Source organism: Mycteria americana, chromosome 18, assembly GCF_035582795.1.
Source record: "Mycteria americana isolate JAX WOST 10 ecotype Jacksonville Zoo and Gardens chromosome 18, USCA_MyAme_1.0, whole genome shotgun sequence".
Taxonomy (NCBI): Eukaryota; Metazoa; Chordata; class Aves; order Ciconiiformes; family Ciconiidae; genus Mycteria; species Mycteria americana.
In genome coordinates, this window is record NC_134382.1 from 3,906,845 (window position 1) to 3,932,703 (window position 25,859).

General features: G+C 41.5%; 1 protein-coding gene across 2 annotated transcripts in view; it reads right to left on the reverse strand.

Moving 5' to 3' along the window:
* IFFO2 (intermediate filament family orphan 2) overlaps positions 1-25,859 on the reverse strand; it is a 43,014-nt gene that overhangs the window by 5,828 nt on the left and 11,327 nt on the right. The window contains exons 2-8 of one of the 2 annotated variants that reach the window (XM_075520771.1): positions 11,268-11,328; positions 10,875-10,970; positions 8,500-8,640; positions 6,587-6,729; positions 3,820-3,940; positions 1,421-1,510; positions 629-759 (exon numbers count right to left, since the gene is read on the reverse strand). In XM_075520771.1, coding sequence (XP_075376886.1) covers positions 629-759; positions 1,421-1,510; positions 3,820-3,940; positions 6,587-6,729; positions 8,500-8,640; positions 10,875-10,970; positions 11,268-11,328 — 783 coding nt within the window. The remainder of the gene's footprint in view (positions 1-628; positions 760-1,420; positions 1,511-3,819; positions 3,941-6,586; positions 6,730-8,499; positions 8,641-10,874; positions 10,971-11,267; positions 11,329-25,859) is intronic. The other variant, XM_075520772.1, reaches the window with a different exon arrangement.

Consider the following 25,859-nt stretch of genomic DNA (forward strand, 5'->3'; position numbering starts at 1 on the left):
GCCACCCCACCCCTGCCATCTCCTATAAAACAATGGCTGCCCTTGGTTTACGGATGGGGAAATGGAAACTAAGTCCAATGAGTATCCTACAGAGACTCTCATCATCCATAATGTGTACAGTCTTGAAAACTCAAAAAAAGTTTATCGTCGTCTTCTTTTAAGCCAGGATGTGTACCGGGGGCGAGCAAGAGAGAAGAAAAAACCCTCATAGTATAGGGTTCTTAACACATGAGAAGATTAAAACACAAGAAGATTAAAACACTTCATACAAGTCCATAGTCAAGTTTTAATTTGGGGGTTGGTTTGTTTTAAGAGTCCTAGGTCCATGACACTAAGACTAAGCATCCGTCCAAGTTCGAAAAGAGGTAGGTCCATTTATACAGTCCTGTTGGCAACCTCCCTGTTTTTAACTAGGTGTTGAATCCTTGAAAGTGTTACTGTGTGTAGGAACTTATACACTGTTACAGGGTTCCTTTTAAGACTGATACTTGACCCTGAACAAAACAAGATTATCTAGAGGACAAAGCTTTAGGACAAAATGACACTATTGCCTTTAGCCAACTTGGCAGGAAAAGAGAGCAAAATAAATTCTTGAAGCACTGCAGGCAGAATGGTAATATCTTATTACCTGTCAGCTGAGCCTTTGATAAGCCTACGACAAGTCTCCATTTGTACATCCAGGCCCCTTTTCATACTACACATTTCCATATATTCATGAAGGTGGCGATTCATGTCACTCTTGGCCGTGGCCAATTCCAGCTGTAAGAAAGAAGAGAAAATAATCAGCCTAAGGTGAGTTGCTAGCAGCTTCTCCCAGCTTCACTCGATTTTACATACTGGTGGGGACGCTAAAGCTGCCCAGAGCCAATGCAAAACACCCGCACAGTATACGCTTAACCTCGGTGTTGCATACTGCCAAGGTATTCATCAGCTTATGAAGTGTATTTTAATCAGAGCTCAACACTGTTTTTAAACAGCCCTCAAATTTTTTTGCTGCTGCTTGGCATCTTGTTTGTCAACATGCAGTAATTAATGAAAGCATACTCTAGGCAGGGCAAAGACTTTGAGAAGCTACAGCTGTTGTGTCTGGCAACCTCTGAGGCCACATCTTGTAAAGCATTTCCCAGTGTGACAGTGGATATGCAAGACAAATAGGGGAAGAAGAATAATAATGCATTTTTATTCTCTTTGTTCTGAAGGTTCTCTCTCTACCAGCTACAGATTTATGCTTACTCAATAACAGGGCTGCACAGGGAATGGTATTTAGAAAAAAAAAAAATCACAAGGGTATGTCAGAGGAAAATGCCTTTGCATTCTTAGATATATAGACATTCCAGCTTTCCTCTGTGGGTATACCAGAACACCACGTGTGTTTTTGTCCATTAGAAACAATTCAGATTGTCATGAACAACTTCCTTACCTCTATCTGCCCTATTGTTTCTTGGTATTCCTTGTCTCTCGTTTTAAAGAAAGACTCTGTTTCGTGGATCAAGTTTCCCAGGTTTTCCTCCTGCAGGGGAAAGGAGAAGACAAAGAATTAGCAAGAAACTAACAAGGAATTCAGTAACAGACTGAAGATTTTCTTATTTAACCTCACTCAGAAACGCAGCTTGTTATGCTCTTCCATGCAAAGATTTAATACATTTTTACACAGGCAAGGAACAGTCTGCTGCTTAAAACTGACATACCAGGAAACATATTTTTGTACCATGACCATGGCTTTATAGACACAAAGATAAAGTCTCTGATCAAGGAAGCTACAAGACCAAGGCTCCAGCAATTAAACACAGATGCATGCCCAAGAACCAAACCCATGGATTTTCCTGAACCTTTCACAGTCTGATCGCACTTAGATTGTAACTGCTCTCCAGCCATGAAACAATTTTTTTGTGCACTGCCCACACCACTACTTACAGCTTTGCACCGGAATTCTCATTTTCCAATTACGTATTATTACTCTCAAGTCCCTTCGGTCTCCATTACCTCGCAGGTATGCTCTGCACGCATTGTTTCCTACTGAAATTCTTCACTTAACTGCTAGGCAAAGCAAGCTCACTCCAGCACGCTACCGCTGAAAATATCACCCGTAGGAACACGTGCCGTCCCAAAGGAAACGTCCTGCCAGACAACAGCTCCCGTATCATCACTGCTTTGGATTGACAGTACAGTCTGGGCTACAAAACACATAGCACTATTTCATGCTGTCACAAAGAGACTAAACCAATGTCATTGTTCTCTCTTTCATGTTATTACCTACCTCCCTTTTCCAGAAAAACATTTATCATCAATTTAATGCAACTGCACTGATGAGCATTAATTACGCTTCCACCCTTTGGCCACATCTGTGGCAGCTTTATCAGGATCATACCTGGTATCAACGTCAGGCTAACCAGCCTATGGTTACGAGAATCATTCCACTTATCCTTTTATATGCAGAAGCGCTTTAAGGAGGAAGGTTATAAAAGAAGAAGGTGGCTAGGGCACTGCATAAGAACTTGAAAGGAATAAAGCCAGTGGAAGGAAGATTCAGGCATGTAAAGCACTATGTTAAAGACCAGGCACAGACAGAGCAGTCTTCATTCTGAATCTCCATCTACAAGACAAATCTACCCTTTCCTTGTATAATTTTCATTTAGAAGGATTTAAGCTTCTTAAAACCTTGAGAGTTTTCGCACGGAAGGTCTGAGTTCGGCAATATTCCTCTGATAGCTGTGCTTATACACATGCACACATGGGTATATGCAAATAAATCTGTCGCTAATTCCAGCACATGGCTACACATTATCACTCTGCCACTCTCCCTGCTCAAAAGAAGACATGTAGCTAAGCACACCGCTTTCTGCAGTCCTAGCACTTCTGAGTAATCTCCGCAGTTTCAGAGTATGCCAGATGATACACAAATGGGAAGATGTAAATGAACACACCCCTGGCAGTCAACACAAGACAATATTCAGGAGAATGCTGCCTCAGCATCTTTACACTACAGCGGTGGTGGAAGAAGGCAGGATTATTTCTTACCTACCGCTGTCGTGCTACTCAGTAATGAAATAATAGTGTCACATTTAAGACTACCCGCACAAAGCCAGACCTTGCCATTTCAATCTCTCTTTAGGCCTGTTTGAAAAGGCTCAGGAGTCACTGAATGAGGCAGCATGCAGCCATTAGCTTACTTTGTGTGGGATCTTAAGGATTAAAAGCAAGCTGTTTATTATCCACCATCACCAGCAGATTCCTATTGACTGGGAAGACGGAAGCACAAGATTCACGGGTTCAGAAGATCCCTGGGGCCTTACACAGTCCTGCAATCACAGCTTCTTTGTTTGTGATGGGCTGGATGGACTTTAACATCTTCCACGGACCATATCAACTTTATTTTTCTCCCCACTAGAATAACTGTGCAATATCATCCCCCACAATATACTGTAGTATTTTGACATTTAAAGTGTGAACAATAATCTACAGAGAAAGTGAGATGCTGTGTGGAAGATAAGAGGGCTTTAGATAAACAACTGCTTAGGATGACAGATTGTGGGATGCTCCTATAACAGCTAGCTGCACTGGATCTTTTGACACTCGCTTGATACTTTTAAATACTCAGTTTGAAGGAGCAGAAGAAATGAAGTTTGGCAAATAAACTGATTGCACAGACTGAAAAGCAACCACAGAGAGAAAGCACTAAGAGGATTTTAAAATCAAAGCAAGTTTGCGTGGCAAACTAGATCACCAGTCAAATATCCGAAGGCTCAAATGGCTAAAAGAGCAGCTGAGGGATACAGTTTCTGCAGAGAATGGTTTGAGAAAATAATAAAATAAACTCACCTCTCCTTGGAGGTCAATTGAAGGATTGCAGTTTGTGAAGTCTTCCCAAAGAAGCAACGTTTCCTCGTTCTCCTCCCACGTTAAACTATCGCAGTCATCATCAAAATCAAATGTCTCACGACTGTTAAGATAACAGAAAAAGCATTAGTGGAAACTACATCAGCTCCACTCCCTCAGTTCTTCAATTAATCTTCTAGAAAAAAGGGGCTATGAGAATTGAATGAAGGAGGCAATGCATCAGCTGAAAATCCTCACAGTTTTCACTAACAGGCTTTACCACTGGCCAAGTCCCTGGCTCCTGGGCTCTCTGCCACCCCAAAGCAGAATAAAAGATCCTCGTTAGCATTCCTGGTTCAAGTACACAGTCCTAGCTCTGTCCTCCAGATGGTGCTGCACATTAGTTTCCCCTCTTTGCGAAACCACAAAAATGTTTTAAGCTATTCTTTTTATACATGGGAAAATAAGCCCAAACACAGTTTGAGGAATTTTACAAGAAACAGCCACTAGAAGACTCCCTGCTGATTTTCATGTTGAAGTTCAGCCAACATTTTCCCTGCAGCACTTAAAAACATTATTTTCAAAAGCAACAACTATGAAAAATCTGAACCCCACAATGATGTGCAGGTGAGCATAAGTACTTGTTGTTGACCTGAGCAACAAATACCACTACAGCCACTTCAGCCTGAGAACAAACAGCGGCAAGAGTGGCCTTTAACACTGTTATTTGGTCAAGCCCCTTTAGTACAGTCAGTTGTGCAATAAAGGAAAGTTTCAGAAGGCACTTCAGTCCCTTTTGGTTTGAACAGGAGCAGAGCGAAACACTAGTAGCTGCTTCTTGTCCTTGTTAAGGAGGCCTGACAAAAATCTGAAATTGCTCCCAGCAGCAGTCTGCTAATTTCAGACGGATGCATTTTTGTTACTTTAGCTCACTTCCTTTTAAGCAGATAACATCTCAGTCCGGAAGCCGAGTCCAATACTGTCTTTAGGAGGCTGAAGAGCTTGGCAGAAGAGACAGGCTATTTGTCTGTACTCAGCATGACTTTAAAAAATAATTTAAAAAAAAAAAACCACCAAAACCTTGTACATACATGATTGTGCCTTTTGCAATTCAACTTCTTCCAATCAGTTTCTTTTTGCAAGAGCTATCCTTGCCAGAGAGCACAAAGGCTCCCAGTCCCGATTGCTGCTTACTTCAGACGTACACACTGTTCAAAGCCAACTGCATTTTGACATTTCACAACTAGACACTTCAGGATTAAGTTCATTACAGATAAAATGCAAGTTGCTTTGTTTCTGATAATGAGGCCAGCTATTCAGCTATTTGTAAGCTATTATTTTCTACTTCACAAAGCCCCCAAACTCAGACATCCTTAGAAGTGTACCGTCTCCAATAAGCCATGAACACTGTTCTAGATCAACCCAATTTGAATCTACCAACAACATTCCTACAGCACTTTGTGCCATATGCAACAGGACCAGGAGATAAGAATTTCATTAGCAGCACCAATAAAAACCGGGTATCACAGGACAGGTTTAAGAAAAAAACTAAACTAAATGCATTACCAACCTAGTAGCTAAATTTTAGCGTCTCGTTTTTCTAAAAAATCCACACACTATCTACCGTCGCACTGAACTCTAGCAGTGGAGAAGTCAAAAATCTGTATTTATTACACTGAATATTAATAAGGGCCTCAAGACATCTAACACAAGAGTCCTAACAAGAGGAGTTACCTACAACCTTTGCAAAAAACATGCCCTCCTATACGTGAAATTCAGGCGGGCAGACAGACACACACCCCCTGAAAACAGAACTTTTGGCAACAGCTGACAACAGAAGAGGAGCTAGTGCTTCTTAGACAATTTCTTGTGTACTCCTACGTATAACATACTGTCCTACATTGTGTGGGAAAGCACTGGGAATTCTTCCCTCTGCAATCACTGCAGAAGTTGGCAGAAGACACCCATATTCAAACGCTAGGGAAGTCAGGCCTACGGTGCTTCTCTCTGCCAAAAGAAAGCAGCAGGGACTCTCAAAAGTCTCACCAGGCTGTGGCCATCTCCACTATTTCTAGAACAGGAGAAGAGAACGGCAGGGCACATCACCAACCAGCGTCCTGAGCTGCTTTATGTGGCGCCAAGGTGCAGAGAGTCTCTTCTTGGCTGCTACAAGCTTCCTAACACTCCAACTTGGGGTAAAGCTTTAGGCAAAATAAATTGCAATTCTTCCAGTTTGGGAGACCAGACCTTGCAGCGAGTCTTACAACACCGACATTCTTGGAATCTGTAAGCTGTTGTCCACTGCTAGAACTGATCTTCTGGACAGATCCACCACTACCATTTCCCTATAGCTCAACTGAAAAATCATGCAAAATACTAGAGAAGCTTGTATCCATTTTGAACTGAGCTTTCAGTGATGTTGCCAAATTCCATCCAGCCCAAGCAGCAGCAAGGTTCTTTCCAAAACTCTAGAAATCTAATATTCAGCCAAACATACAGAACAGACTCAAGTTTTGTACTTTTTTTGTTGTTGTTGCATGTTTCTTCTTTTGCTATTGTTATAACAGCATATAGTAGTAAAAGTAGATGTTTGTATTTTTTATATTCTCTATAGTTCCCCCTAGTAAGGGAGGAACAAAAATTTTATTTTATTAATTTTATCTGAACGTCCAGAAAACCTTCATGTATGTATCATGCCGGCAGCTCAGGTGTTCTGGGACTAAGTCTGCATTTCAGAATAAGTTTTCCCCACATCATCCACAATACTCACAGCTGATTAAACATACGCTTCATTTCATCCGTGATGTTCAAAGAACAGCTGACCTCATCGTCAGAGAACCTGCCATTGTCTCCATCCTGTTCAGAGAGGTCATCATCAGATGGGAGCTTGCGTTCTTTCTTCTTGGAAGCCACCTTAATTGGAGAGAAGAGCAGTAACTAGAAGGTTCAACTGAGGTGCTGCGCCATGAGGGGCGGAAATAAAGAAAGGAGAGGCATTAGGTTTGAGGGAATATAACTGTTCATCAGTTCCCAGGCAATTCAGGGATTGCTCGTATTCAAGACAGGAATTGCATCTGTTAATGAGTGGTGAACACAGAGCACAAGGAAGCAGTTCAGAAAGGCGAAGAGCAAAGCAAGCTGCAGGCTGCCAGCGCTCTACAGATGTTCATCTGTTCACTGACACCAGTCTATGATCTACCAGAGAACATGCAGAGGTTAGAATGATACAGGGTAAAAGCATAAGCTGGCAGGAGTGCCCAGGCAGCAGGCTTGAGAGCAATGACAGAACTCTCCCTCTCCTGCCACCACCACAGGCTGTTGCTCCCAGCATTGAACCACCACAAAAGAGTAGACGGGAAGCCTTTCTAGATAGCCTTTATTCCAGGGTCATTCCCACCCCATCAGCAGAGGCAGACTGCTAGTCTTCAGGTTGACAGAAGAAGGGTTAACCGAACCATGAAAATGCCTGGACAGCCTCAAAGAAATGAAGTTCATAGACGTGCAGAGAACTCAAGGGATACCCCTGCAAAGGGCGCAGAGGATCACTTCTTCATCTGAGGACTGTGAACATAAGCGCTATTCACAGATGGTGCCACAGAGTCACAAACACACAGTCCACTCCCAACCTACTGTAGTTTTTCCTCTACTTGGCATATAAGCCGTCCCTTATTGGTATTGTTTTCCATGATGATCATTTTAACCACTGCATGCTTGACCAAAAGTGCACTTTGCAGTTACCTTTGAGCAGAAAGACATAGCAATTCTACTCAAAGACAAGAAGGAACCACTAGCACAATGCAATGGCTCAACATGCTAGAAAAATAATTGTCTCCAATAAGGAGATTTGAATCTTTCAGGATACATAAGAAAAAAAAAACAAAAACCAACCATCAAACATTTAGGCAACTTCACTATAGCCAGAAAGCACAACCAGCAGAGACCACAAGGATCTTTTACAGTGTTTTTGTACAGCATTTAGCACACTATATGGCATCACTATACAGAGAAAAGCTTCAGACTTGTTGAAAGACTGAACAAGACACATTTTGATCAAAGTAGAAGGAAGCTGGGTTAATCACAATTGAAACTGCAGTTATGACAGAAGACCAACTGCATTGGGAGTTACAGGTTTGCTCCATGCAGAGCTGAAACTGCTTCCTTTTGGAGCAAATTAAGTGACTTTCCTACTAGCACCAAGGAGCCACAATAGCTCAAGGAAAGCAACTGGAGTTTCTAGTCTCACAAAGCAGTCACAGCTCACCACCACAGAAGCGTTATTTCTGGCCACGGAGCTTGAGCCAGAAATAAGAACGTTCAGATGACAGTTCTACAAGCTTAAAACCTCTCACTTGTGAAGGGAACAAATGTGAGGAAGCCACTTATACAAACCTAGACCCTGCAATGCTTTTCTTCCCCACATTCATTGTAGACTAGCATCGGACTAACAGGATGTCTTAAAGGTCATCCTGAGACTTCTTTTTTAAACTCTAAATTTTGTGCTCTTAGCACTACAAGCAGCTTCTGTAGAAGATAGCCACACTTCAAGACTGAGAAAGAAGAAAATATGTCTACACAGAGAAATTTCAAGAAAAGGCAAATGACCTGGACCACACTCCTCAACACTGCTCCCTCTTGTCCCCTCACTTCTTGTCCTACCCTAGGGAAAATTCATGGCCTAATCACCTGGAATATCTTGGAAACGTCTTCAGAGTTGCGCTGCTGCGCTACATCACACAGCTTGGCTGTGATATCGATTCGCCGACAGATGTCCATGTCCACCTTCATGGCCTTTTCTTGAATCTTTGTGTCCAGGTCTGTCATGGGCTGCAGGAAGGACAGTAGTGATTATCTTCTATTATTATACAGTTCAGGAAAGAAGAGATACCCCACAGTATCTCTCTAACCCCAGGGCATACCATTCTTAAACAATATTACATCTTGTTCTCCGGGACAGGCAGTACACGCACAATCTAAATAGACTAGACAGCTAACAATTAACATTCATATCTGATTCTAATAAAATTTCACCTCAGAGTGATTTGCCACCAAAAAACCTATACCCACCCCAAAACAACTGCTAGATGTGGCAACAGTAAATTTGTATTGGGTCAATAAAGCTTTAAAAATAGAGGAGAAAAACCCTGTTGAGCCTGTGCAGAATAGAATGAAATCTAAAACCGGTGAGTATGCAACACTCCCCCCATTTCAGACAGAAGAACTGTGCCTGCAAGGAGAAGTTGCTTTTAAAACAGAATCCAGGCTACGCAGCAACTTCATACATACCATGAAAACATAAAATCAAGATTGGATCTAAAGAGATCCATGAAAGCTTGTGACACAGAAAATACTCCTCATTGGCATTAACCTGGCTTCCAGCTTAGCAAACATTCTACGTGAAAAATATTTTGTCTTGCTTACTCTGAGCAGTAGTTATAAACATAATTTATAAGAGATACTCCAACTCAGACAGGACAGCTGGCTCCTTATGAAGAAACTTTGTTCCACAAAAAGCATATTTTCCAGCCTAGATGAGCCTTACTCTGTTGGAAAGTACCACTTCAATGGCTAGGCAATGCTTCCACTTTGACCAGAAAAGCAGAAAAACCCTTTGCAGAGCTTTCTTAAATACCAAATCCCCTCCAAGAAGAAAGCTTTAGGGTTTGGGTCCCCCCTCCCCCCCTTTTTTTTTTAATTATTAGACAGAGTTCTTCTCCAGCCCCTGCCAACCACCTTTGGACAAGTTAGAGTTCTTTGGTTTCCAAACACACAGAGAAAAAGAAATCTCTAAACACTGACACACTCCAAACACAACCTTATCAACTGAATAGGTACCAGCAATTCTTATCAACAGGAAAGCAAGTCACATGCCAACATTTTGCATTTCTCTGCTCTAAATATTTACACAGTGGGATTCAGAACAAGCACTCTCACTGCTTTCCTTAGGCTCTCTCCTACCTTACGGAGTTTGCAAAGCCCAAAGCACGCTTTCTCTCAAGTTGAGGAGGATGTTTGCATTCACCACCACTCTTCTTATACACACTGAGCAACATTTCCTCCTCAGTGAAAAAGTCATCACAGTGATGGAGCCCTAACAAGTTTCTCCCTTTCACACTGCCGCTAATCGAGAATAGGCATGCTTGGTTAAACACCAAAAGAAGAGACAGCTAACTGCTGAATTTCACATGAACAGATCTAGCGGCCCTGAGAGAATGTATTTGACACCGGGGAGCAGGTTCTGCAAGCTTATATAAAGACAGAAGGAAGAAGCTCTACACAAAATTACAGAATAAATAAGCATAATAGGACAGATTCATTAGACAACTGGCATCAGCACTACTTCAGTCTTACAGAGAAAGGCACCTTACTTAATGTTCACCTGGCTTATCTTTCTAGATATCTGCACGAGTACATGCTCTCAGTATGTCTAAATGCAAGAAAATTATCCAGTCATACTCTAAAAGATCCCCCAGCTTTGAAGGAAAGTCAGTATCTAATGAGACATGAGGAAATTCCTGAGAAAACAAGTATTTAAAAAAAAAATTTAGGTCAAAGCAGCACTGGAAACAAAGCCAGATACCTGAACCAGTGATACTGGGTTAATCTCTTCAGAGCTTTCATAAAGGGAGTTGGGAAACATACAGTGCGTTCCTTTTTGAACATGACTTTCTTGTGTGATTCAGAGCAAAGTCCCCCTTGTTGGCAGCGCATGGTGCTGCACGGTGATGAAGCCTTTACCCTAACCTGCGAGTCCTCCAAGACTTTTTTCCCACGGCTGCAGATCTGAATGCCGGCACTGCCAGCTGTGGAGAACGGGGAAGGGAGGGAAGAGTCCGGGTTATGGGCTAAGCAGCAAGTTAATGCATCTCTACACAGACCAGACAGGAAGCAGGGGGAAGGGTGATCTGTCTGATGCATTAGATCGTAAAGGCAGCCATAATGCTAACTACAAAGCAGCACTCACTAAGACCATAACCTTTTTATGAATGAAGCCATTTGCATGACACACACATTTCACAAAGGCAGTGGGAGCTGGCCACTCTGCTCTCCAGTGTACTTACATCACTCATCAGACCCTTAAAGACCACAAGTTCTGCTTTCAGTCTCTCAATCTTTTCATTTAACTCCTCCTGGAGAGCTTCCGCTTCCTGCGCCTCCTGCAAGAGAAAGCATGCAAAGAACTAAGAGGTAACAGGCCAACATATGCTTCCTCCCTTAACCTGAGCAGGGCTGATAAGGCACGTCACCACCCCCACGTTTCACTCTGTCAGAAACTTCAGCACCTTCCTGCTTCAGCTTCCAAACATTAACACTATTCTCTCGCACGCAGCAATGCAGTCAGCTGCTCTAGCTAGAAGAGAGGTTTTTAATTAAACAACTTCAAATAATTACTAGCATAATAAGAGGCGCAGAGAAAAACCTCTACTTTTCAATACATACTATTCAAAACTTACCTCTCGCAAGGTTTCTACCATAGATTCCAGGCTCATTCTTCTCGTCAGTTCCTCTTCCCATCTGAAAGACAAGATTTGCAGGCAAAGTGTTAATTGTGGAGAAAAGTGATTTCCCCCCCTCAAAATCACAAGTCTTCTGATAGCTGTAGGATGATGACAGTTATTTGAAATGTAAAGCAGATGGCCCCCCTCACTCGTACACCCTCAAACCACTAACATTAAGTCTGTAAGAGAATAAAAGCTAAATCCACTTCCGCTGGGATCAGTACTCTTCCTGCTCTCCTATGCAATATTTGGTTGCAAATAAGGTGGGAAATATTCAGTGCAAAAAAAAAAAAAATCAGTTGAAGGTAAGTTATCTGAATCAGCAGTCCTACTATTTATCTGTTCAGTCCAATCAATTCATACATTTATGTGCCTTCTACATCAAAATCCTCAATAATCTACATGCCTCAATCATTTCCCAGCACTACAGTTGCAAGCAGAGTACTCAGACAAGCATCTCCGAATGCAGGGTATATCCACTCACTGCTGCCGCAGTACTGAAAGGGTAGAAGAAAAGGAATTAGAGTTACAAACTGTATAATTAAACCTCACACTACAAGCATCATTATGTTTGAGTTCATTATTGGATTAAGTGTAAAAATATCCGGCAGTTCATCTTTTTAAGCACCGAAACCCTTGAAAGAGCAAAACCCAGTATTTGACAATAGTAACTCAAAAGCTAAGATTCTTGAAAACGTGGCGATACACATTCATACGCATGGATATGGTTTGAGTTTGAGGGGAGGGAGAAAGTAAAACGTGTGCCACTTTTTTAATGGGCAGCAGTACCACACGAGACTTGCTCAGTCTATTGTAACAGGAATTACACCCCGGAAAAGAAACTTTGGGTACCACAGGATTAAAACCAATCCTGTGAATGTAATCTCCGAGTACCATCATGATAATTTCTATGGCCACTTCAGCACTTTTTATAGTTTAACTGAAAATGGCAAACCATGGCCCCAGAAATCTATTAAATCAAAAGCATTCTTGAAAATGCACGGTTAAATCTGCCAAAACGCATCGTTTCATCCTACTTTCAAACCCACAAAGAAATCTGGTGATAGCTAGATTGTGGGATATTCCCATGGAGGCAGCTGATTCGATGCATACATAATCACTATGCTACTCCATACGTCTCTGCATTCAAAGTGCAAATTTAATCCCGTCTGAAACGGGAACCAGGGCGGACCATTTCAGCAGGAAAGGACGCAGGCAGGCACAGCGGTATTGCAGTTTGCTGTCTTCAGGCGCAATCAGAGGCACCTGAACGGGTTACATCTTAATGCAGTAGCAGCAGCTCCGCCGAGCGCAGTGCCAGGATGACACGCTGGCTACATCCGCTCTTTCCTGCTATTGTGGTGCAGGAATATCCAACATAACAGCGTGCGAATTCTCCATTGTAGAGCTGAAGTTTGATTTATGCAGGAAGACTTGCTGTGCATCTTTTTACCAGCAACAATTTACTGCCAAGCAGAGTAAAATATTTAGGCTGAAATTTGCATTTGTCATCAAATGTTTTAGCTCATATTTCCATATCCTGTTTGTTTTTTGACTACTAATTACATGTACATTTCTATAAAAATAGTAACTTCATTTTTCAGACTTCAATATTAAGGTCAAGAAGGTGAAAGGAATTAAAGCAGTCAATTATATTCGCAATCTGTAAGATGGTCTCCTTCTGTTACAGAAGGAGTGTTGCATGGCTTTAATCATTCCTCCCAGTCTTTCTGCCAGCAAGCTGTCACTTATGGATGGAAGTCAAGCAGACATTGCAAAAATTGATACGCTGCTTCTCAAGTTTTTAACTGTTGAAACGAGGAATACTGGCTGCATTCAGGTTACCCTGCTGTATTATTTGCATCCCCACAGTGCACTGTGCATTCTGCAAAAAAAGGGATGTATTTTTGAAAAACGTATCTGCATATTTTTACCGACTATGCCAAAAGCTAGCAAAAAAGATTAGCATTCCTCCCCAGCAGTTCAGCCATTCTGGGCAGCTGCCAAAATTACACATCTCAAAGTCTGCTCAGACTAACCTTCCTCATCCTGCAGAAATTCCAGTAGTTCCATTTCTATTCTTTGTGCCAGTTAAAATGCATTTTGCAGAACAGTGATTTACAGCCCTAATTCCCTTCCATCAAACTCAAGACTGTGTCTTCAAGAGATGAGGAAAAGGATGCCTTCTTTTACACACACACACGCCCCCGCCCCCCCCCCCTCCATTTCTGCGTTTCTCAATTATAGGAACAATAAAACAATCAGGTAATTTTTAACCAAAAAGTTCATGCCTAACAGAAGGAAATTTACACTGGACTGATAACAAGGGTCCTGCTAACCGTTAATATCACATTCTTAACCTCAGAGCACATTTCTCCCACCCACTACCAAGCTGATTAACCTCATTTAACAGCTAAAAATGCCAATCTTACTTTCTCCTCACACTTAAACCTTAGACTATTTGTAGCAAAGAGAGGAGGGAGACGGATGGGAAGGCAGAGGATGACAATGGGGCAGAGGATTACTTCTCCCTTTAAACTTCCAATGCAGTGAGACAATAGAAAGATTGCTCATTCATATGATCATCCTGCATTTGCTGTAACACACAAGGCTTTAAAAGGGACCTTGGCAGCTGTGCTACTACACACTCCAACAGATGCAGTGGTACGGAGTCAGCATGCCACTGAGAAGACACTAACTATGGCTCTGAGGTCTTTAATATTCAACACACTCTAAATTATTCTCCCAGTAATCAATATCTTTCTCTTCAGTTACCGTCTAAAAGCAGAAGACTTAGTCTTCCAGAATCTTAATCCCAGCAGGCTGTGGATGCCCTCTGCTTCTCAGCAAACAGAACCAGTGATGCCACTTGCACGCGCAGCCTAAAACGTCGATGGAAGGGACCAAAGCCCGGTGCTCCCTTCATCTCAAGGAAGAGGGAAACACCACTTGATCAATCACCTCTGTGGCTAAGTGGAGCAGACAAGTAACTCCTTTGCTGGATAACCACGGGAGAAGCAGCGCAGGAATGACGAGGACTACAATACCCAAAAGGGAAATGGCCGTACACACTATAGGCTAAAAAACCCAGCAGTCTTCACATATTTGCTGCAGGATATTAACTAGCCAGCTGCTCCTGCTGCTCTTAAATACACTTATTTCTTGGCTCAGATGCATCAATTGCTATGATTTCCAGCTGTATCCAAAAATCTTTTTTCTGACCCAAAAAGGCAAACGGTGCCATCTACATCCACCACGCTTCAGGGCTTCTTACTATATTTTCAGTTATTTCTTAAAAAAAAAAAAAAAAAAAAAAAAAAAAATCAAATCAGCAATATGAATTTCAACGCTAACCAAGCTTTTTTCCTTCTTTCTCACCTTCCAAGGGTGTTTTAGTTCCAACCCCCACCTACCCACCCCCTAAATAAAGGGCTAGTCTGAATTTTGGAAGCTATGGATCTACTCCCCTTTTACCAGATGTGACGCATTACATTCCAGCAGCATTCAGTCATTGCAGCTTCAGGCCCGAAACGACTTCTGCAGTCGTGTCTTACATAGCTTAGAGGAGAACAAAGGATGCTGGCTTTCTTTAACGGGAACAGCTATGTTACAAGGATATTAGACAAACAAAACACATGAATAGTCAGCTAGGATTAACATTGCTTAAAGCGGTGTTCTCGTAAAGCTGAGTCACACCGCAAACTTGTGTGTTTCCTTTGAAATTGGAAGAGTAGCTCCCAGTTCACCAATACTAACATCATCTTCTACACCAAAGAAAGCCGATGGAGACACCTCAAGAACTGGATAATGTCCCCTAAAAGCTTCTCGAAGTTTCCAAGCCTTAATGTTCATGAAATTAAACTGAGCAGTCTATGGTGACACAATAAGCTTCAAATCCCTTTCCCAGTCCCTGTATACCTGCATCAATGAACACAAGCATCTTCCTTTCTCCTCTCCCAGTATCATCAAGTCAAGTTTAGGAGTACAGACCAGTGAGGAGAATTGCCCACTGAAGCAGATTCACAAAACCTCTTTAGAACAGAAAGTTAGTTTTAGAGAAGTTTGCCTTTCCAAAAATGGTTCAGTAATTTTCTTTTTAAAACCCAGGATTTTTAGATGCGAGTATGGTATTAGTTAGACAACAGACAACGTGCTTACAAAATAGGCCAGATATAAAGCTACTGTTTTAAATATGTTTTTGCTCAAGGCAGAAACCTACTGTTTTAACTATGTTTTTGCTCAAGGCAGAAAGGCACAAGTAGACCAGTTGATAGCTAATGATGCCTGATGGTATCAACCGACTATTTCTTTCATTAAAAATATCCCTCCCTCAAGGAAGCAAATATTCCTCAAATAACATTTAATGACAATATATTTTTTCCATAAGAAAAACTCTTTAGAAAGACAAGACTCTTCTTCTTGGTAGTTTTATACCGAGTCGTGCAGAGAAGAAAACCACCAAAGAGAACCAGAACAACAGAAAACATTGACAGTGGTCTAAGTTTCTCCCCTGCCATTCTCTCAGGTACTGACTCTAAAGCTTTTCACTCTGTTTCGTTATGGTTGGAGCGTCTTCCCATCAGTTTGTGGGGAGAAAAGCAGTAACAGAAAGGAAAACCTAATAGCTCGAGTGCTTAAGTCCACAACAGGAAACCAAAGTGTTAGTCTGAACAATGACTATAAAATGCTCACGAAAATATTAACATCTAACAATTTCTAAAAACATAAACATACTGAACAGATGATGTCAGTGCTACTTCAGGGAACAGCATAGCTGTTTTTTCTTGCACGCTAAGACACCACTATTCCATTTTTGGCACGAGATGCACCCAGCCTTGCTCATCTGTTGGATACGAAGCATCTAAGATGCATTCCCTGATGTACCACACCTGCACGAAGATGGAAGAACACACCCATGCTACGGCAGGACCAAGTCATTACACCTCCGGCGCTGCCCGGGAGGCTTCGTGCTCTGCCGTCACAGGTTAGAGACACGTCTTTGTGCTCCCGTTCCTTCGCGGCAGCACTGCTTGTTCTTTTGCGTGTTGGGATCTTTTTGACGCCCATACGTTGTTTACAGGAACTCCAAATGGCAAGGCGTACTGCACTGCTCACCAGCGCTGGCATGAGATTTAACACTTAACATGCACAAGCCTAACCGATTTAATCGTTTCGCATTACTCACGGCTGTTACATGCTGCCTCTCACTGTGGGTCTGTAGTAACATGCCCACTAATCCCCTCTCCAACACCTAGATAATAACTATCAACATTACAGTTTATAAGTCTGGTTATTATACACTGATTTCATTTGAATTGACTTAACGGCCCATCAGATGTACAAACTTATCTTCCCACACAAAAGGATCCACAGCCCAATCCTGTAATTGGCCAAGACAGAAATTTGGGCAGGGCACGCTGTTTGAGAGAAACATACTGTGGTTGTTTGGGATGAGAAAGCATCACATTCAAGTCTTTCCGGACAGATGCAGAGAAACATTCATGATACTAAATCTCTGCTGCTGCATCAGTCTCTATTTAACCATTTGCAATGGTGTTTCTTAATTGAGAGAAGAACCTACAGCTGCGATCTCCCTAAACCATTCCCTATACAAGAAGGCAGTTTGGGATTGTAAATACAAATAGCCTTCTGCATCTTTTCATTAAGCTCAGAAGAACTGGGCCATGCAAGATGGATTTCATTTTTAAAAAACCTCTATGAAGCCTTCTTTATTTTGTTAAGAAAAAAAAAAAAGCCATGCACCATTCTCTCTGCTTTTAGAATCCTTGCTTAAGAGATCATTTTCCTATTCAGTCTTAGTTTAGCCCTAAATTAGATATAAGGTTGCATTAAGCAATTAGCTTACTCACAAACGCTACCTCTTGTTTAAGTGAGCATTTTTAAGACGCTGTAATATAGGGATTCTTCCAGATTACCCCAAGCACAGACCATTTTGATCCCACATGCCCTGACTTCTTATTGAAGTAAATTAAATGTTAGTGGAAGGGCTCCATGTAAAATGTATTAATTTAATGTGAACGTCCAATTCCATTAAAGCCTGGCTGTAACACAACGGCAGCGGCACTCTTGAATGAAGTCATGTTTCTTGCCTGTTGCAAGCAACATGCTCTCCGCAGAATCTCTTTGCTGGAAGTCAGTCCTTGCAGCATGAAATTTCCCAAACAGTGACAGCAGAGTGTGCATCCTTGAACCCGTAGCAACGGTCCAGATGATACAGGTAAAATCACTGCATAGCAGAACTTGTACCCTTTACACTGTTAATACTTGGGTGTTTCATTATAAGGAAAGGTTAATATTAAAGTCCTATTCTAGACTTGTGCTCTACTTAAAACAGCATACAGGCCTTTGAACAGCAGCAATTGCTTGTGAAGAGAATTACTAAAAGGACTTACTATACAGAAAAACATTGCATAATTATGCCTCCCCATTACATACACCTGGAAAGATGCTCCAGCCTGTTACTGGAACCACAATAAAAATCATCTGCAAGTTCATTTGTGTTTTGGTCCTGACCACACGAGGTGTTTAAACACAAGCCATGCATAATGTCACAAGAGTTCAACAACTTCAAGTAGAAGCATCAGCCATGCCTGCATTCCTTTACAAAGAAAATTATGGTGCTTTTAATACATTAGGAGAATCCACATATAATTGTGCAATATTCACAGCAACATTAAACACATTTTAAGCTACACAGCGACAAGTCATACGCTCCTGCATGACTTATTCTTGCCAATAACATGGCAGTAAGTAAAGGCGAGTTTTAAATCTAAGGTTTCTTTTGATACTTGGATAAGCTTTGGACCTCTCCTTCGGTACTTGCACCCAGCCCCAAACACCGAAGTCCACTGACAAAGGCACAAGATACTAATTCAAAACAGGTCTAAGACAGTGGGTGAGGCTGCTGTTGGGTGTTTTCACAATATTTTATACAACTTCCTGACAGAGAAAGCACCTAAACGATCTCCTGTCCTTGCAAAAGAAAAGCGCCAATTATGAACTTCAGTTCTTTTCAGTCTCACAGCTAACCAAGTGAAGAAAGGAAATCCTTGAAAGCCTTCCATTTACCAGTGCATCCAAGGCTATTAATGTTGGTAGTCTATTTCCACATCACATCGTAGCAAATTCACTTGAAATACTGATGCCTTAAAAGAAATAATGATTTTTTTTTTTTCACTGTAGGTAGATTGAGAAACAGGGTAAAACAGATAAAGCCAACAAGCTCACTGCTGCCCAGCTTTCACTTTAAGTAAGGCCACATTCAGAGAACCATCTTCCCCGATTGCCTAACTGCTCTTGACTGAAGAGCTTCGATGCAGCTTGCTCTCAGAACATGGAGGTGTTGGAGCTCTGAACTGAACAAGTGCCATGCAAAGAAATCTCTTCTTTTCCCTTGTGTTTATAACCTAATCAGCATCCTGGTTTCTAAGCCACTCTGCAGGAGAGAGTCCAGAACTTCTGCAAGTAGATAAGTTACTTTCAGCAGAAATAAAAGTTTTGTACAGCTTCCTCTTTCCCCACGTACTGCCCACTCGTTGCTTCTCTAAACCCGGTTCATATTCCCCTAAAGAGAAAGATCGGGCCCACGACAACATAACCCAAACCTGCCTATCACTGACCTGCCTATTCTGCAGCTACAAATGATTTTAAATATTGCTTAACAGGTTAAACCTGTGAGAAGCGTTCAAAGCCACAACTCCTACCAGCGATGGCCAGGAGTACACCCTCCTGAAACGGACCTGATCAGGTACGGTAATTCTTTGTAGTGTTCCATGCAAGCTCATAGCATCTTTACATTTCTGCAGGGCTCTTCTGCTCCTCCCGTTCATCTCAGGCATACGGAAATCATAACTGCTTTGGAGGAACGGAGCTTTTACACTTTAAGGAGCAAAACCACAGAAGGCCTTCATCTATTCAATCTTTATTAAGTATCCATACTCTAGAATCAGAGTATAATTAAAAATCACATTTTATCACTAGTGTCCTCCACACCTTAAACCATTGTGCTGATCACATCAACACAACCATTTCCTGCAGAGAAATGATTTCTGGTTAGTCATAAACTGTTCCGGTTGATAAGATACCATCAGAGCGCGAGCTCTCGGAGCAGGGCTTACAATGTAATTCATGATACGATAACTAATACATAAGGTAAACTAAACACTACTTTCTGTATCCTCCTCTTACGTTTGCCAGCGCGTCAAGACAGATCTATAAATTTGTGCCCAACTTGTCCCAGCAACCACAAACACAAGAAATAATAGATCAAGCTGCGTTTACTTCTCAGCACAGAGCGGTGAGCACTGACAGGCTGCAGCAAAGTGTTGCAGGCAGAATTAACGCGAGCTGTACTCCCCTCAGCACCAGCAACTTAAATTCATTTTTCACTCCTGTCAAAATCTTCATAACAGTGTTTACAACCCCCGAACAAATATACGTCTCTTAAGCACGAACAAATAATTCTGCAGTGTGGATCTAGTGCAGTTTTTGACAGCTGAAATGCAGTTTTTTCGCTAGGTATGGCAGACCCCAGGGAAGGGGAGAGGGATTTGTTCAGTAACACGAGAAAGCGGGGACTGCCTGCCTTCCATTTTCCTGTAAGCTTAGCGGTGCCTGAAGCTAGCCCAGAACTGCTTCTAACAAAAGAGCCTTGTGAAAAAAGCAACCCGGGCAAATGCAAGGCCTACAAGTTTGGCCTGTGGGCCTGCTTTGGGGGGGTTAAGGATTTACTCTGTGCAATAAAGGAAAAGCAGCCAAGAGAGCGAGGTAAGGACAAAACAGCCTACAATTAGAAAAATACCACTGGCTCAAGACTAGGCAAAGCCTTAAGAAGCGGGGAGGGGGGAAGCGTGCAACCCAGAGCAGAGGAACGGCTCAACAGCCTACCTCTAGGAGGTTCCCCACTGCAAAAGGGAAATGTTACGATGAACGTCAAACTTCCAACTACTGAGATCAGCTTATAGTTTTATTGAGACAGCCTTGCAGCTACCGGAAACACACCATAGACACGTGAGCTGCAAAACAATTAAATTAGCTAGGATATCAACTTCTAGCAAGCTGCTCTTTGTCATTAAGACAGGCAACTCCTATTCCCTACGCCAACAGGATACTCAGTGTCTGCCGTCAGTCTGAATGCAGCCCGCTGCTGGGGAGCAGGACCTTCCAGCACCCCGTCTCTGTGCCTCAAGATACCTGCAGCAACATTTCATTCTGAAAGGAAATGTCAGGCAGTTTGCTTGACAAGTCAGCTCCGATTCCAGGAATATGATACAGCCCACACATGGCATAGTAAATACGATTAGGCCTAACTATGAAACATCTGATAAGATTTATACCAAAACACCCATTTGACATCGATCAACATAGCATGACACTTTTGGCAAGATGAGAATCAGAGCACTGCATTTTGGGCTTCTTTTTAGCTCAACTGTGCAGAATTAAGTCATCTTTGTAAATATTTTTATTGTAGTCAAAGTAGCTACTACATCAGTCTTCCTGGGACAATGCTCAAATTCTCAGTTCTCTTCCTCTTGTATCAATTAAGTCCAAGGCATTTCCCCCATTTTGTAGGTATATCCGCTTATATAGAGAGAGAAAGGAAAAAATATATATTTCTATTAACAATGAAAAGGAAATTTAATAAATGGACACATCCTGATCTCACTGTATTGGAGGACAGCATCATATTTCCAAGGCTGTTTCCCATGCTGCTATTCTTATTTACCTCCGCCAGGTCTCACGGTGCTGAAGAGCATTCGTTGTGCCAGCAGCCCACCGACTAGCACACCTACCAAACGAAGAGGAAAAGGAGAACTCGAGCAACTAATACAATTGGGAAGAAATCCCATTTCTACAGCGATCACAGCAGCGGTCTCAAAAGCCGTCGTAGCATACTCTCATTTTTAGCTCGTAGCCGAGTCCACGCTCATGTCAATTCTGTCCGATCAAACTGTTCTCTAGAAAACAGCAGCACTACACCCATTTCTACACATTAATATGGCAAACCCTTATCTCATTAACCACTGAAGTATACAGAAGAGCTCTGCCTACCCTAGGCCTGCAGAAGACAACTGCAAGCGCAGCTTATGAAACAGCCAAGGCAAAGAACATTACATTCCTGTAAAACTGTTGTCGTAACTGCAGATAAAGTAATTACTCTGACTCATTTTGAACCAGGTAATCTGAAAAGCACAGGATTACATTACTGTATAGCGCTGCTAGCTACAAGTTAATTATCAAATACCGAATTCCCATGTAAGGAAATCTCTAGCAAACATAAGTACTACAAACCTCATGCATGAAAGACAGCTGATCATGTGTATACATTTATTTTGCAGCTCCGCCTATCAACAAGCTGCAATTTAATGGTAACTAGTATGTCAAACATTCAGGTGTTTTGTCCTAAACACTTTGGCACAGGCATACATAGAAAAGTGCTGTAAAATTCATCCAAGTAAACTCACTACTCCTGACTATCCTCTTAGAAGAAAACATTACCGAAATACAGTGACAGAGGCTATAAAACTGAAGTGAGGGCCAAAGAACAGAACAGAGACTATGAGCCTGAAGAAAAGCACTGACTTTTTAGGTTTTTTTACTTCCTGCAAAAGTCAAAAAGCTGCCTGTTATTCTCTACTCCTTCTGAGAAACTGCTTTATGTTTATCTACCCACCTACAGTATGGCAGGGGGGTTAAATTTCATTATGTGGGTCTGACACAGATACATACAAGCTTCTCTGAACAAATGAGAAGCAGAAGCTGGACATCTTGAAGCAGTTTTTTTTGCTAAAAAGGGCAGGAAACAGTAGCCCATCCAGTGCTTTTAAATCATATTGCAATTATTGCATAGACGATTCATCATCTCAAATTCTTTCGGTCAACATACGGAAATAGCCTGGTACAAGTGCTAATGTGAGAAACTTGTAGAATTGCAGTCTCCTGCGCTGAAAAGGTCAAAACAAGCTTTCACAGACCCCGCGCAGACAAAGGGGAGTCTGCGCGAGGAGTATGAACTGTGGAACACAGTATGCCATTATCCCAGTGTCCCAGTCCAGCCATGTGATTGCTTTGGACAGCTCATCTCCAACATCCACATCATTACGGAAATAAATACAGGCTGCAGTAGAACAGAACGGAGCGAGAAAAATGTCTTCTGCAAATTGGAAGTTGGGTTGTTTATAAGTGAGTTACCAACAAGACTTCAGTGCTCAGTTTCAGCAACGCAACTGCACAATGAAAAGGGATTATTATAACTGACTCATGTAATAATTACAGAAAAATCCATCCATTGTTTAGGGAAACTTAAAAAATGCTTAATGCTCCTAATTTAATCAAATGTATTTAAACAGCAGAAGATAGGCACCAGCATGCCTGTCCCAGAATCTGAAGCTTCACTGGTTTAAAAGGAAAAAAAAAAAATTAAAAAAAAAAAAAAAATCAATCTTATTCCAGGCCTTCAATACAGTTTTAATAGTTTGCTAATATGCAAGATTACTCACATGAGTACTTTAGAAAAAAAAAAAACCTCCATGCCACTGTAAACTGCACACTGTAAACTGCACACTAAGTAGTGTTAAGCAAATATTTGTAATAAATAAAAGCCTTCTGCAGCCTGCCACCAAGTACAACTTCCAACTCCTATCCCCCACGCTAAAAATGGAACTAGTGATCTGACCTTGGTATACTGTGGTTTCTAAAGCGGGGAGTCCCATCCTGTCTCTCTTCTCCCCAGCGCGCTCACTTCAAACTCTTAGTCCTTAATCTCCACTTCAGCACATTAATTTTAGAGGCGTAATATAAAATACCCATTAATAAATCTAACAGGTCAGTAAAAGTGTTACCAGCACACATGACCACGTCAGACTTTGACATGACTTGTTTCTGAAGGCACGCACTCCAAGAGCTTCATAGCTTCTACATAAAATCCAGTACATGAGACTTGAGCTGATTTTCAAGGTTCTCCCTCTAGGCTTTAGCAGCACAAGAAGAATCCACATATTTCCAGGTAACTGTATTGCCCCTTCCCGCACCTTTCTTTTTTTTTTTTTTTTTAACACCCCTAATTCTCAGTTCTCTTTCCCATTTTTTATCCCCACAGGACATGGGGATAAAACACAGGAGACACAGGAGACACTTCGAGAGATGATAAAAAAATTAGTATGGAGGAGGGCTTTTGGGTGGGAGGAAAAAAGAGTAAGAAAAAGAAAACATACAATAAAACAGATTTGAAATCTACTTATAGTCAAGAACACTTACTGTAACGAAGGAGGATAATTCTATATAGTTCTAGCCTTGCAGCAACTTTAAAAAGATGTCATAGGAGCGTGCCCTAATATACACCATCACCATTTTAAAAATACATTTGTATTTTTATGGTGCTCAGGACATTTCACTTGTAATTTCTCACCTCCTACTGCTGCTAAGGACTCTTAGCAAAACGCAGACACCTTGCCAAAAGTCTGGCAGCTGAGGAGACAAGTAGTTACAGAAGAGATTTAAAGCCATAATAAGATCTAACCCTAAGCTGTCGGAAAGTACAGGCAAACTTCTGTGGCATGAATTTCCTTTCTATTTTCTACAAACACCTAATGAAAGCTTTCATGAATGTCCTGTTGGAGGCTGCCAAGTTAAAATAGTGCATTATCTCAGCTGATGCACATGACTACATGGAAGATTCTTACATCACAGCTGTAAGAGAAGTAATCTAGCAGGCTTTTAACTACAGAAAATTTTTCCCATGTAGGGTGAGGATTATTTCTTTTCAGAACTGCCTTATGACTTCATGGCAATCTGCTACAAAGAGAGAAACCTGGATGTTTTGAGCACTGCCATTGCACTGTGGGTCTCCTGCTCTCCAGACGGAGCAGGGATTTTCTGGCAGTGGAACATTTACACTTCACTTCACTTGAAGTCTGTGGGCTTCAAGTTGAGTTCCACCAAACAGATCCCCAGCTAGCGCTCTCATGAAGAGGGGTTTTCACAGTAAGCCAGCCTGAAGCTCAGTATTACTCTGGAGAGCAAACCAAGGATGTCTGCCTGATTTCCACAGTTAACAGCTGAAAAAAATCCTAGTTAAACCGATAGCCTTTCTGAAGGACTGCTTGCAGGAATACATCAGACTAAATAGCACGTCGCATTTGGGCTAGCTGGTGACCTTCAAAGAAAAAGAAATACGTCGCTGGCACGGCACAAAATGATCAGAAACAGCACCATTTTCAACACCTACTGCAACCTACTAACACATAAACCCCACCTCTTTTCAACAGATACTCCCATCTTCTCGCATTTCAGTATTCAGGCAAATCATCCATTTCAGGGAAAAACTGCTCCATTTCTGTAAAGAAATACTGAACGATGCAATTAAATATCCAACTAGCTAAGCTTAGCTGTTAGAACGTAACCTGTACTAAGTTGAAAACACTGGTATTTTAACATCCTCTCTCATAAAAGGTCTTCATTTGACTTACTGATTTCACAAGTAAATGCTTTCTATATAATAGCCATTCCCTTCACTAGCCATGTTGTAACCACCCTGCTGTTATCAACTCAAACTAATTCTGAAAGGCTCTGATAAGACTGAGTGATAATATATCAGGATTACTCTTCCGTGGAAAGGAACCAGAGATCCTGCTGGAATGGATTACCACAACATTTTCATTCACTTCTGCAGTTCTTCAGCCTGAAATGCCAAGAATAATTGCAAGTTGCAGCTAAAGTGCTCACTGCTCTCCTTACCTTGTCTTTAGGTTTATCTCCATTTGCCCTCCCTCTTCCTCCACATCCTTTATGAATCGGCCTCAAAACGGAGAGCTAGAAGTCATCTTAATCTCTGTTCCAATACTGAATACTTTTACTGAACCTATTAAAGATCAAGGGAACTGTTTATTAAAATGAGATAATGCTTATCTGCTGTCAGGAGTCAGGAAGGCAGGTGGGATACATAGCCAGCACACAGCAAAGTCTCCCAACAATGCTCCCATACGTCCATTATCTTATCTACTTTTTAAGAGTTTTATTACCTTTATAAAGGTAAATATATTTAAGTGTAGCTTTTATGTGCAGTATCAGGATGCTAAGAACACAAGTATTAACAAAGGGTAGGAAATAAACGGCTCTTCAAAGGCTCCTGTGACACTTGAGGAAATACACAGTAGTCCTCACACGGTCCTTCACGAAATGTAAGAATGCTCGCTCTGTTTAAGCTGCTTTAATCACTTCTAGCACAATGGGCAGATTAATACAGTTTAGTATTTCTAGTTAATTATGGTGACTAGCCTTTACAGAATTACCATGGTACTATGCCATTTAGATGGAAGCGAATTAATAAAGATGACAGCTTGGAGGATATAAACTTCAAGATTAGGCATTTTTAAATATTTGTACAAAGGCAGATCAGTCTTAAATTCACACAAACATAACAGTTGTTTTTGCTGTCTCGGTTGCATAAATTTCCAAGAACTAATTGTTTAGTACTCAAATTCACAGGCAAACAATGAAAAGGAACTTGATGAACACTGGCCCACGCTG